Source organism: Rutidosis leptorrhynchoides, chromosome 1 (assembly GCF_046630445.1).
Source record: "Rutidosis leptorrhynchoides isolate AG116_Rl617_1_P2 chromosome 1, CSIRO_AGI_Rlap_v1, whole genome shotgun sequence".
NCBI classification, from domain to species: Eukaryota; Viridiplantae; Streptophyta; class Magnoliopsida; order Asterales; family Asteraceae; genus Rutidosis; species Rutidosis leptorrhynchoides.
The window spans coordinates 40026885-40042394 of record NC_092333.1 but is presented as its reverse complement, the minus strand read 5'-3'; the positions used below and the strand labels follow the sequence as shown (position 1 = coordinate 40042394).

At 32.5% G+C, this 15510-nt stretch overlaps 1 protein-coding gene across 1 annotated transcript; it reads left to right on the top strand.

Annotated features, from left to right (window-relative positions):
• Positions 1–3997: 3997 nt before the first annotated feature.
• Positions 3998–14871, top strand: LOC139859100 (ureidoglycolate hydrolase). Its single transcript, XM_071847911.1, has 13 exons — positions 3998–4047; positions 10089–10358; positions 10838–10923; positions 11406–11480; positions 11574–11702; positions 11925–12011; positions 12275–12474; positions 12566–12668; positions 12824–12915; positions 13108–13170; positions 13745–13985; positions 14063–14103; positions 14708–14871. Exons 2-13 carry the CDS (start codon positions 10137–10139, stop codon positions 14803–14805), a joined length of 1437 nt encoding a protein of 478 aa, XP_071704012.1. The 5' UTR covers positions 3998–4047; positions 10089–10136; the 3' UTR covers positions 14806–14871.
• Positions 14872–15510: the final 639 nt, after the last annotated feature.

Below are 15510 nucleotides of genomic sequence, written 5' to 3'. Positions count from 1 at the left end.
TCAAACTTTGATTCAATTTCTATAACTATAACAATCTTATTTCAAGTGATGATCTTACTTGAACTTGTTTTCGTGTCATGATTCTGCTTCAAGAACTTCGAGCCATCCAAGGATCCGTTGAAGCTAGATCCATTTTTTCTCTTTTCTAGTAGGTTTATCCAAGGAACTTAAGGTAGTAATGATGTTCATAACATCATTCGATTTATACATATAAAGCTATCTTATTCGAAGGTTTAAACTTGTAATCACTAGAACATAGTTTAGTTAATTCTAAACTTGTTCGCAAACAAAAGTAAATCCTTCTAACTTGACTTTTAAAATCAACTAAACACATGTTCTATATCTATATGATATGCTAACTTAATGATTTAAAACCTGGAAACACGAAAAACACCGTAAAACCGGATTTACGCCGTCGTAGTAACACCGCGGGCTGTTTTGGGTTAGTTAATTAAAAACTATGATAAACTTTGATTTAAAAGTTTTTATTCTGAGAAAATGATTTTTATTATGAACATGAAACTATATCCAAAAATTATGGTTAAACTCAAAGTGGAAGTATGTTTTCTAAAATGGTCATCTAGACGTCGTTCTTTCGACTTAAATGACTACCTTTACAAAAACGACTTGTAACTTATTTTTCCGACTATAAACCTATACTTTTTCTGTTTAGATTCATAAAATAGAGTTCAATATGAAACCATAGCAATTTGATTCACTCAAAACGGATTTAAAATGAAGAAGTTATGGGTAAAACAAGATTGGATAATTTTTCTCATTTTAGCTACGTGAAAATTGGTAACAAATCTATTCCAACCATAACTTAATCAACTTGTATTGTATATTATGTAATCTTGAGATACCATAGACACGTATACAATGTTTCGACCTATCATGTCGACACATCTATATATATTTCGGAACAACCATAGACACTCTATATGTGAATGTTGGAGTTAGCTATACAGGGTTGAGGTTGATTCCAAAATATATATAGTTTGAGTTGTGATCAATACTGAGATACGTATACACAGGGTCGTGGATTGATTCAAGATAATATTTATCGATTTATTTCTGTACATCTAACTGTGGACAACTAGTTGTAGGTTACTAACGAGGACAGCTGACTTAATAAACTTAAAACATCAAAATATATTAAAAGTGTTGTAAATATATTTTGAACATACTTTGATATATATGTATATATTGTTATAGGTTCGTGAATCAACCAGTGGCCAAGTCTTACTTCCCGACGAAGTAAAAATCTGTGAAAGTGAGTTATAGTCCCACTTTTAAAATCTAATATTTTTGGGATGAGAATACATGCAGGTTTTATAAATGATTTACAAAATAGACACAAGTACGTGAAACTACATTCTATGGTTGAATTATCGAAATCGAATATGCCCCTTTTTATTAAGTCTGGTAATCTAAGAATTAGGGAACAGACACCCTAATTGACGCGAATCCTAAAGATAGATCTATTGGGCCTAACAAACCCCATCCAAAGTACCGGATGCTTTAGTACTTCGAAATTTATATCATATCCGAAGGGTGTCCCGGAATGATGGGGATATTCTTATATATGCATCTTGTTAATGTCGGTTATCAGGTGTTCACCATATGAATGATTTTTATCTCTATGTATGGGATGTGTATTGAAATATGAAATCTTGTGGTCTATTATTATGATTTAATATATATAGGTTAAACCTATAACTCACCAACATTTTTGTTGACGTTTTAAGCATGTTTATTCTCAGGTGATTATTAAGAGCTTCCGCTGTCGCATACTTAAATAAGGACGAGATTTGGAGTCCATGCTTGTATGATATTGTGTAAAAACTGCATTCAAGAAACTTATTTGTTGTAACATATTTGTATTGTAAACCATTATGTAATGGTCGTGTGTAAACAGGATATTTTAGATTATCATTATTTGATAATCTACATAAAGCTTTTTAAACCTTTATTGATGAAATAAAGGTTATGGTTTGTTTTAAAATGAATGCAATCCTTGAAAAACGTCTCATATAGAGGTCAAAACCTCGCAACGAAATCAATTAATATGGAACGTTTTTAATCAATAAGACCGGGACATTTCATGAGACACATGCTGTTTTTACTTTTTACACTTTAGACACAAGTACCAAACTGTTAAACTATGCTATACCCGGCTATGTCCGACTAAGTCCCTACAGTGATATTTTTAATTGCTGCGGCATGCTTAATTATTGGGGGTAGGCCTATCGGGAGTAACGTCCCCGATACATTTGACTAAGTATCACGCTTTAGTCTAAATATCACGCTTTGGCATAACTTTTGATCATGCGGGAGATCAACTTTACAAACTAAATCTTGTGGTCTAAAACAACGGTCAAACTTTTGTTAAACCTATGAACTTCACTCAACCTTTTTGGTTGACACTTTAGCATGTTTTGTCTCAGGTGCTGTTTGATTCAAGCTTACTTATCTAATGCTTATGTGATGCTACCTGGACATAGGATCAAGAGATTATCGCATTTATTACTATTGCATTTAAACAATTACTTTATTCCTTTGTAACGACATTTCATTTTCCGCTGCGTACTCATTGAAGTTAATTTTCTCATTTAGTATTGTTCTCGTTATTATAATATGTTGGTATATTTTGATATTAAGTCACATTTCGCCCAGGCCCTAACTGGGGTGTGATATAAATACATGCTAAAATGCTGACCAATTTTAACTTTGACCGACTTTGATTACCAAATTCGATTTTGACCCATCAATTGACGTTCACCGATTAAATAAACGGATTTTGGAAAATCGGAAAGGAAAGCTCTTAAAATGATTAATCAGAGATTAATCGGTGAGTAATCGGATTTTTTGCAACACTGGGTAGGATCAATGGGGAACTAACCAATTGGGGGATAGCGGGGAAAGCAATTTTTTTTAATTAAAAAAAAAAAAAATCAGGCATCAAGATCGACAAAAATAACATTCAACATAATATTGATCGTGAAGAATGTTAATCTTCGAACGTTTTTTTCTTCATGTTTTGTGAAGTACTTTTTGTCAAAATTTAGCCCGATTTAGAGTTTAGGGTTTTGGTTTAGTCCCTAAACCCAAAACCCAAAACCCTAAATCTAAATCGTTCTTGTTTAAAGCTCAATCTAAATCCTAAATATAAACCCTAAACCCTAAACCATAAATTTCTAAACCTTAATATCTAAACCCTCAAAATACGTTCGAAAACACGATAATTGTTATATATTATTTCTTCGAGCGTTTTTCCGCCAAAATAAAAACATTTATCACAAAGTGTATTTTTTTTAAATGTTCATATTTTCATCCAATCTATAATGTTCGTGAACAAAGTTTTTTCAAAAAACGAAGAAAAAAAAAATTACTTACCCCGCTTCCTTTCAATTGGTTAGTTCCCTGTTAATCCTACCAGTCTACCACTATATTTATATATTCTGTTTAATAATGCAAAGCATTATGAGACGTTTCAAGTTTGTATCTTCTTTTTAAGAAGTTTTACTACGAGTATTTATTAATGACACAAATAAGCATATAACCGTATTAAAGTTATATATGCAATTTAAATCTGAAAACTTAATCAACATATACTAATACAAGCACATTTGAAACATCATGAAAATGATCAATTATGTCCTTGAAAACTATAGAGTTATAAAATACTAATTATTGACATCAAATTTGCAAATATCCTACAATGTTAGTATATAATGAGCAACTTTTAGAAAGTGTACAAGATTATTACATCATAAACGACTTCCATGTCGAAATTTTTCCTGCATTTTACAGTACGTTATTGAAATTAATTTAATTATATGTGAAATTACGATCTTAAACTAAAGTTAATTAACTAAAATACTTGTAAGAAACCATCTTTTAAAAATAAAAAAGTTGGTGATATAGTTTGTCATCATCTGCATTCCCATATGATATGATTTAAGATTAAAATTAAATGATTAATGGATTCGTATTCAGCTCTCCACTCCATACAACACGCTACAAAAACCCCAAAACCCATATCCCTGTTATAATAATAATAATAATAATAATATAGATATGGATAGTCAATTTTGGTGTATACATATAGTCAATTTTGGTACACAAAGTATGTATTTTTATATTGAGATTTTAGGCTATAAATACTCATGAATGCAAGCATTAAACTTGCACCATTTCTCACACTTACAAAGTGTTTCTTTCTTTCTCTCCATTATCATCTTTGTTCTTACACTTCATTATTAGTATTCTAAATCAAGAATCAAATCACTAAAGGTAGTTATAAGCCTACTGAATTATAACATCAAGAATCAAACCACTAAAGGTAGTTATAAGCCTACTGAATTATAACATCAAGAATCAAACCACTAAAGGTAGTTATAAGCCTACTGAATTATAACATCAAGAATCAAACCACTAAAGGTAGTTATAAGCCTACTGAATTATAACACGTTATCAGCACGATAATCTTAATACTAAATATGGTTGGCTCTGCCACCAAAATGATATATGGTCGGTTATACCACCAAAATGATATATGGTCGGTTATACCACCAAAATGATATATGGTCGGTTATACCACCAGAATGATATAGGTCGGTTATACCACCTGAAAAAATATATGGTCGACACTGTCGCCAAATTTTCATTTATGTTTACTAATATTTATATTTTTGTTATATAACATTTATTTATGATTGCTTACACATGGTCGACACTGTCACCTACTTATCATTTATGTTATATTAAATTTATGTTTAATGTTTATATACTTATGAATATAAATTGACTCTAATTTATCATGATGTTTGTTTTAATTTTTGATAATAGAAAATGTCGAATCTGGAAAAGCTTAAATTTACTCCTTTAGAATCAACTGGAAACAACTACATGCCATGGGTTATAAAAGTAAAAATGCATCTTAAATCAATGGGCATTCTTGAAACCATAAATGAAAACAACACTTGTTCTGAAAAAGAACAAGCTACGGCATGTTGCTTTATTCATCAACATATTGATGAATGCTTACAAAATAATTATGTGACTGTAGAAGATCCCCATGTTTTATGGGAAGGTCTCAAAAGCAGATTCAATAATCAAAGAGAAATTTTACTTCCAGCTGCAATGGAACAATGGAGAACATTAAGGTTCCAAGACTTTAAGAAAGTAAATGAATACAGCTCAGCTCTGTATAATACATGTTCACAACTTAAATTCTGTGGACATGAAATTAGTGATGCAGACATGATGGAGAAAACTTTCTCCACAATGAATGCTGCAAACATCACAGTGCAAAGAAATTTGAGAATGCTAAAGTTCAAAACATATCCTGAACTTAATTCATATCTCTTAGTTGCAGAGCAAAATGATGAGCTATTAATGAAAAATCAGCAATCCCGTCCTACTGGTACACTTGCAATCCCTGAAGCAAATACTGCAAATAATTATAAACAGGGACAAGGACGCGGGCAAGGTCGTGGTTATAATAACCATCACCATCATCATGCCAAAAGCCATAACTATGGTAGAAACCATCCTTATGGTAATGGTAATGGGCGTGGACGTGGTCGTGGTCGTGGCCGTGGTGGTCAAAGAAATAGTAATCCACGAAAATATAAATATCAACCACAAAACAAGCCCATTAAACAAGATGTTGAAGAAAATTCTTCTAAAAATTCTGAAGAATCTTGCTACAGATGTGGTAGAATGGGCCACTGGGCTAATACTTGCCGAACATCTAAACATCTTGTTAAGATGTATCAGGATTCGCTGAAAGGTAAAGAAAAGGAAGTAAATTTTGTGGATAATATTGATCCAACAGTCACTGAGAAACCATCTGATTTATATGAAGATTTCTTGAATGTTTAAGTTGTGTGTCTTTTGAAAAATAAACGATTTAATATCGTCTGTCTTTGTCATTATGTTTGCTAAATGTTTCAGTACTATCTATTTGCGTTTAAAATATTGTGTAATATTAATGTACTCACTATTTATTTCTTATATATGAAGTTCAATATGAATTTTGCTGGAATACAACATCAATCAAGTGGTGGAGATCTCTGTATAGCAGACAGTGGAACTACACACACTATACTTAAATCCGAGAAATATTTTATTGATCTAAAACCAACGGAAGGAACTATACATACAATATCAGGACCTGCTAACTTGATAAAAGGGATAGGAAAGGCAAATTTCATACTACCAAATGGTACAAAATTTTTAATAAATGATGCCTTATTTTCTCCCAAGTCAAGCAGAAATTTATTGAGTTTCTCCGACATATACCTTAACGGGTATGATTATCAGTCAGTGACAACAGAAAATGAGAAATATTTAAGTATCACTGACAAAAGTCATGTGGTTGAAAAACTGCCAAGACTTAGTTCTGGATTACATTATACACATATAAATGTACCAGAAATACATATGGTAGTTAACGAAAAATATATTGATCCTGGTGTATTCAGTTTATGGCATAACAGATTAGGCCATCCAGGATCAACAATGATGAAAAGGATTATTGAATGTACTCATGGACATCCACTAAAGGATAGAAAAATCCATCATGATACAATGGTTCCATGTACATCTTGCTCTCTTGGAAAATTGATAACTAGACCCTCACCACTTAAGGTTGAGAAAGAATCACCAATGTTTCTTGAAAGAATTCAAGGTGATATATGTGGACCAATTCATCCACCATGTGGACCATTTAGATATTTCATGGTTCTAATAGACGCATCTAGCAGATGGTCTCATGTTTGTCTGTTATCAAGCCGTAATGTGGCATTTGCAAAATTTCTTGCCCAAATTATTAAATTGAGAGCTCATTTTCCTGATTACACCATTAAAAGGGTGAGACTTGATAATGCTGGTGAATTTACATCTCAAGCATTTAATGACTATTGCATGTCTATAGGAATTGTTGTTGAACATTCTGTTGCTCATGTGCATACACAAAATGGTTTAGCCGAGTCATTGATTAAACGTTTACAGTTAATCGCTAGACCATTGATAATGAGAACAAAACTCCCTGTATCTATATGGGGTCATGCAATTTTACATGCTGCTGCATTGATTCGCATCAGACCAAGTGCAAGTCATAAATATTCCCCCCTACAACTTGCTTTTGGTCAAGAGCCAAATATTTCCCATCTTAGAACATTTGGTTGTGCAGTGTATGTTCCAATTGCGACACCACAACGTACAAAAATGGGTCCTCAAAGGAGGTTGGGAATATATGTTGGATATGAAACATCTTCAATATTAAGGTATATTGAACCTATGACAGGTGACGTTTTTACAGCACGTTTTGCTGATTGTCATTTTAATGAAACATTGTTCCCTAGATTAGGGGGAGAAATGAAAAATAAAGAAAATGATGTTTCATGGTGTGAACCTCAATTAAAGTATCTTGATCCTCGCACAAAAGAATGCGAGACAGAAGTTCAAAAGATAATGCATATACAAGAACTTGCAAATCAATTGCCTGATGCATTTACAGATACAAAAACGGTGACAAAATCATATATACCAGCAGTAAATACTCCAGCTCGAATTGAAATTCCAAAAGCTGGCAATAACGTCACTCATGAATCTTTGCCACGTCAGAAACGTGGAAGACCAATCGGTTCAAAGGATAAAAATCCTCGAAAAAGAAAATCAGCTGATAATGAAGTAAAAGAAAGTGTTCAAGAAGAACCACAAATCAGTACTCCTACTGCAGAGGAGATTGATGATGTCAATACAGAAATTGCAATCAATTATGCATATTCAAAAATATTATGGAACCGAAATGAAATGAAAAATCTTGATGAGAAATTTTCATTTAATGTTGCATATGACATCATGAATAATGATGATGATCCAGAACCAACATCTATGGTTGAATGTCAAAATAGACATGATTGGGCTCAATGGAAAGAAGCAATACGAGCTGAATTAGAATCACTCAATAAAAGAAAAGTTTTCGGATCCATCATTCTCACTCCTAAAGATGTGAAACCTGTAGGATACAGATGGATTTTTGTCCGAAAAAGAAATGAGAAAAATGAAGTTACAAGGTATAAAGCTAGACTTGTAGCTCAAGGTTTTTCTCAAAGACCGGGAATTGATTATGAAGAAACTTATTCTTCTGTTATGGATGCAATTACTTTTAGGTACTTAATCAGTCTGGCAGTTTCTAAAAATTTAGAAATGCATCTCATGGATGTTGTGACTGCTTATCTATATGGATCACTTGATAGTGATATATATATGAAGATACCTGAAGGATTTAAGGTACCAGAAGCATCAAATGCAAAACCCAAAGAAATGTATTCGATTAAATTACAAAGATCTTTATATGGGTTAAAACAATCGGGACGTATGTGGTATAACCGATTAAGTGATTACTTGATAAGCAAAGGGTATACAAATAATCTTACTTGCCCTTGTGTTTTCATTAAGAAAACAACATCCGGATATGTGATCATAGCTGTTTATGTTGATGATCTTAACATCATAGGTACAAATAAAGAGATCCATGAAGCCATTCAACTTCTAAAGAAAGAATTTGAAATGAAAGATCTCGGAAAAACCAAGTATTGCCTTGGTTTACAAATTGAGCATATGCCTAATGGTTTACTTGTACATCAAACAACATATACTGAAAAGATTTTGAAACGTTTCAATATGGACAAGGCAAAACCATTAAGTACTCCTATGGTTGTTAGATCACTCAATGTTGAAGCTGATCCATTTCGTCCATGTGAAGATCAAGAAGACATTCTTGGACCAGAAGTACCATATCTTAGTGCAATTGGAGCTCTTATGTATCTTACAAATTGTACAAGACCTGACATTTCTTTTGCAGTTAATTTGTTGGCAAGGTTCAGCTCTGCTCCTACCAAAAGACACTGGAATGGGATCAAACACATATTTCGATACCTTCGAGGAACTACTGATTTAGGATTATTTTATTCTAACGAATCAAAACAAGATTTGGTTGGTTATGCAGATGCAGGTTATTTATCTGATCCACATAAAGCTAAATCTCAAACTGGATATGTATTCCTAAATGGAGGTACTGCAATATCATGGCGTTCTCAAAAACAAACACTTGTTGCTACATCGTCAAATCATGCCGAAGTGATTGCATTACATGAAGCTACTCGAGAATGTTTTTGGTTGAGATCAATGACACAACTCATTACTGATTCTTGTGGACTAGAACGCGATAAAAGTCCAACAACTATCTATGAAGATAATGCAGCTTGCATAGCACAGATGAAAGAAGGGTATATCAAAAGTGACCGAACAAAACACATACCACCTAGATTCTTCTCATACACTCAAAATCTCATTAAGGACAACCAGATTGAAATGAGATATGTGCAATCTAGCAAAAACTCTGTTGATCTTTTCACGAAAGCACTTCCAACTGCTATTTTCAGAACACACGTTCATAACATTGGCATGAGACATGTTCAAAAGATGTAACAGCTGAAGCGATGTCTACTTGAGGGGGAGTCAACTCCATGCTGCACTCTTTTTCCCTTAGCTAAAGTTTTTTCCCACTGAGTTTTCTTTAGCAAGGTTTTTAACGAGGCAGTAATTTATAGTTGATCTTCAACAAAATAAAATTGCTATCCAAGGGGAAGTGTTATAATAATAATAATAATATAGATATGGATAGTCAATTTTGGTGTATACATATAGTCAATTTTGGTACACAAAGTATGTATTTTTATATTGAGATTTTAGGCTATAAATACTCATGAATGCAAGCATTAAACTTGCACCATTTCTCACACTTACAAAGTGTTTCTTTCTTTCTCTCCATTATCATCTTTGTTCTTACACTTCATTATTAGTATTCTAAATCAAGAATCAAATCACTAAAGGTAGTTATAAGCCTACTGAATTATAACATCAAGAATCAAACCACTAAAGGTAGTTATAAGCCTACTGAATTATAACATCAAGAATCAAACCACTAAAGGTAGTTATAAGCCTACTGAATTATAACATCAAGAATCAAACCACTAAAGATAGTTATAAGCCTACTTAATTATAACAATCCCCATCTATTATTTTCGATCATTATTATCATTATAATTATTACAATTACAATGATGATAATGGGTTTTAGATTCCCTCTGATGCTGATGAGGATGATGCTTCTTACCTTGATGGGTTGTTGCATTTTCGTTAAAGCTCATAACTTTAATAATGAAAGAGACCCAACAATCAAAATCATGAATGAATTTTCTGGATACCCACTTGATGGTGATGAAAAAATTCAATTCATCCCTAATTCCTTCACCGTGGATTCTGATAATCTTCAAAAACAGGTGTTTTTTTATACCAGACTATTTCATCATTTATCATTTATTCCTCGTATATGTAAATATTAATTATAATTAATACGGAGTATTAGATTTTATGTTTCTATTAGTTACAGATTGATGTAGGCAGTAGTAGTATTAAATCATTAATATTTTGACTTTTGATGGTCAAATGAGTTGCTTATATAATAGTATTCAAATTGTTAAAAAAAGTTCATTCCTTGCTCAAACTTCATACAAGAATTAGTTACAACTGATAACAATATTGAAAGATCACTAAAAAACTGTTTTTAGGGAGTGCTAAGTTGTGTTTTCGATTTGAAAGTGTAATCCTTTGGGAAGGATGGAGTGTATATGCCACTTGACTTATTATTTTACTCAATTAATCTTGTACCATATAACATGAATCATGTGAAAGTTTGTTGTTTGTGAATTTTTGCAATGTTTTCACTATAATTAATTGTTAAGGTTTGTTTGCATGTAAGATCGATGAACTGGCTAGTTTCTCGGATTCACCAGCCCCTTCGGTAACAAGGATCTTGTACAGTGAAAATGATGTAGTGGCTAGAAGGTTTGTACTTTTTATGGTATTTTTATAATCGTTAAACAACATGTTTCATTTCATATCACTAATGCTACATTATTGTAACGTTCGTGTCAAGTTTTGGGGTGAAAAAATAGAGGTGTACCAAAATCGGTGATGTCAATGTTTTGTTATGATTACTAGTGCGAACTATTTAAAATTGGATATATGAAACTGTGATGAGCTTGATTGAATCTTTCAAAGCTAACTTTTTTTGTATATAAACTATGATTACAAAAGTTTATTGTTGAATGAGATATCTAACCGTAAGTAATTAAATGTGTTTTAGTGTAAATTAACCTACAGAAATGAATGGTCAGCATTTTGTAATTTGCAGATTAACAAACATATAGTTTATACAGTACTGTTTTTAATTGTTACATAGGCTCATACTCTATCCTCATAGAAATTAGTTTCCGATACATATTATTACCCTTCAAATTCCATTTTTTTTTCACTTTTTTCTGTAGGTTTATTAAAAACTTGATGGGACTTGCTGGCCTTTCAGTCAGGGAGGATGCTGTTGGCAACATCTTTGGTCGATGGTATTCTTTTTATTTTTTATTTTATGTTTTTTGCATACGTGTGTTCAAAAATTCTATTGAGTAGTTGCTAAATTGACTTTTGTACTTATACAGGGAAGGTAGTGAACCAGATCTATCTGCTGTTTCAACAGGATCTCACATCGATGCTATTCCGTACTCTGGGAAATATGATGGCGTAATCGGCGTATTGGGTGCAATTGAAGCCATTAATGTGCTAAAGAGGTACTACCACTACATATATTTATCTCTATATACGCAAAAATATTAAAGGAATTTGAAGACTGCATAACTATACCCAATTGACCATCTTTTTAATAAAAGGAATATGTAGGAACATAAAAAGATTTTTTGTATTTACAAAATTTGAGTTTCTTTTGTAGTGTATTGTCGTTTTAGTCAAGTTTTTAAGACCATCTAAAGTGTTGCTTCTTTTTGATATTTCAGATCTGGATTTAAGCCTAAAAAGCCATTAGAAGTAATCATGTTTACCTCAGAAGAGCCTACAAGATATGGAATCAGCTGTTTGGGAAGGTTTGTACCTTTATTCGATTGTGCAGTTGAATTCAAATATCAGTCAGTCAAACAATAAGACAATATAACACTATCAATTTCATATTTTGATTTCAACTATGCAACCTGTGATTCGTGTTACTATTAAGATAGGTCTACTTTTGTGTTAACTATTGACTTTCTGTAACTTAGTCCATTACAGAAGTCGTACTGTAGAACCTAAAGAACACATTGAAAGTTAATAACTATTTTTTTTTTCCTTCTTACGATCATTTATATCTCAGTCGGTTATTAGCTGGGAGTGTGTCACTTGCTGCAGCTCTTAAACAAACCGTAGATAATCATAATATATCATTCTTGGATGCTGCAAAATTTGCTGGTTATGCAAAAAATGAGGACTTTTCAGACGTGTTCTTAAATGAGAGAAGCTATTCAGCTTTTGTAGAACTGCACATAGAACAAGGTCCTATCTTGGAAAACGAAGGTTGAATACTTCTCTATAGCTTCAGCTTTTACACTTTTACTGTTCATATGTAATTATGTAAAATATTAATATTTAAATTTGTTTAATAAAGGTATATCTATCGGTGTTGTGACTGCTATTGCTGCACCTGCAAGCATCAAAGTTGATTTTGGAGGAAATGGAGGCCATGCTGGTGCTGTCTTAATGCCACAAAGGTACAATCTTTTATACGTTAACTTTTATCTATCAAGTGAACCCGTTTTTTTTAAAAAAAATCCCATTAAGTTTCTAACTTTTTTTTTTTTCTTTTTTGTATTCACACTTGTAATTTTTCTTTTTCCTGTATTGTATAATAAACTATCTGGAACAGAAATGATGCAGGACTTGCTGCTGCAGAGTTGGCATTAGCGGTGGAAAAACATGTTCTTGAATCTGGATCGATAGATACGGTCGGGACAGTTGGTAATTTCTTCTTTTCCAAATCATGTTTCTCAAATCTTTTCTTGAAAAAGTTGATTTCTTTTGCTCATTTTGATATTATTACAAGTTTGGGAGTGATTTCATAATTACTTTGGTTGAGTCTCATGGTAGATGGAACTGTATTAGTTGACATACCAATAGCATAAATATATAACAAGTGTTTTATGTTTGAAGGTATACTAGAGGTGCATCCAGGAGCAATTAACAGCATCCCTAGCAAATCACACATCGAAATAGGTACACACATATCCCGATATTCGTCTTGTCGAAATTCAAAAAAGGGTTCGTTGCTTGAAAGTGTAAGGACAGAACGTTAGTGTTGTATTGGGTCAACTCATAAAATTCCTATTGTATGTATTCAAGTTCTAAGAATCTATATTTTAGTTATTTTTGGCAACATAAAAAGATGTTTTTAAGTAAATTCAATGCATACAATATACATTTTTATACCTTGAATTATAATTGTTACATACAACAGGAATTTTCAAAATTCACGGTATACAATAGTATAAAGTGTAAAGTTCAATACAATTTAAACCGTTCAAAAGGTATCAGATAATCAGAGAGAATGTTGTGAAAGTAGTGACCAAACCATTCTTTTAAACAAATACTCGTGTCATTTTTTTTTCTTCCTTTTTTCATTTGGTACATCTTTTTTCATGCATGATTGTTACAAATAACTCAGCATTATGCTTCTTGGAACATCACTTATCTAATTATTATTGTACAAATGTTTAAACATCTGATCTATGTGGCTACTGACTAATTATTGTACAAATGTATCCCAACTATTAATACAACTTGGTTACAGATACACGGGATATTGATGAAAAACGTAGAAATAAAGTAATTGAAAAAATCCACGAATCTGCTGTGAGCATATCAAAAAACAGAGGTGTAGATCTTTTGGAGTTTAAAATTGTAAACCAGGACCCGCCCGCCCTATCGGATGAATCGGTAATCAAAGCAATGGAATCTGCGACTCAAGAATTGGATTTGAGTTACAAGAAGATGATCAGCAGAGCTTATCATGATTCACTCTTTATGGCCAGGTACCAAATACTTAGAACAAATCAACTTTGCCTATTAATATTAGAAAACGCATGTTGACAGCTGAAATTTGTTGCAGAAAAGCACCTATGGGCATGATATTCATTCCATGTTATAAAGGTACCACATCTCTTTAATATTTGTACAAATCGTTTTCATGATATGCTGTATCACTTCTGGTGTTTTTGTTTAAATCATTGTTGTAAAAGTTGACTAACGTGTCTGTTTGGGGACTAACCCGTCCCGTTTCGCCCAAAAACACCTAAAAAGTTGCACTAAAAAAGTAAAAAGCCAGATCAAAATCAGTCAAAGTAGTCAAGTCAAAATTTTAATAAAATTAGATTTGTGCCCTATATATGTGCAATATATAAATGTTTAATTTATTTATTACTGGAAGTCAACATTGGTCAATGCCGAACTAGTCCCCGACTCGCAATTTTTACCTTGGTTTGAATCAGATTTTGCATATAAACTTATTAATAGGGGGAACTAAACATGATGCCAAAAAATAGGAACATATCATTTTTTTTTTATAGGTATAAGTAATGAGCAATTGCTTAGCTCCCTTAATTTTTTATAGATATATAAGTAATGAGCAATGCTTAGCTCCCTTTATTGGATTTTGCTTTTTCTTAATTGAAAAGTGTTTAAAATTGTTGTAATCTCGCAATTAAAATTGTGTTATATTTGTATGTATAAGTTATGTATAGTGTCGATTTTGCAGGGTATAGTCATAAACCAGAAGAGTATGCCTCACCTGAAGATATAGCAAATGGAGTGAAAGTTTTGGCGCTAACCCTTGCAAAATTGTCCTATAACTAATCAAAATCAAATGCTTTGTACAGATGCATCGTCTTAATCTAAGTTTCCTGTACTAGCATGATCAACTATTTTGTATTTCTTTATTAAGTTACTGAGCAACTCAATTGTTCCACAAATTGGTGAATCACCAAAGTTAACATCAAAACAACATAAATTAATAATGATACAATGCACTGGATATCATATTTTCTCATAGCTATATATTTAATCATATCAGATTTTCTCATAACTGGAACCAGATTCTTAATGCAAGAACTTACAATTTACAAACATCTCACCGCACGCTTTTTCTTTCTCATCGCTTCACATTTGCAACATACCACTCGTAAGTCCCAACGAGCCCATCCCGTAGTGAAATCTTCGGTTCCCAACCCAACTTAGTAAGCATCGAGCTATCCATAAGCTTCCTCGATGTTCCATCAGGCTTCGAACTATCCCAAACAAGCTCTCCCTCAAAACCAACAACCTCTTTCACCAATTCCGCAAGTTCCTTAAACAATACTTCTTTCCCACTTCACACATTCACATGTTCCAAACCCGAATAGTTTTCCAACAAAAAACACCACAGAATTAGCCAAATCATCAACGTGCACAAACTCACGCAACGGTGACCCCATGCTCTTCAAGATGGAACTTTTAAGATGTTTGGACATAAGGAAACTAAGAGTTTCGTTTGCGAGTAGGGCTCCATCCAAGATATATCTC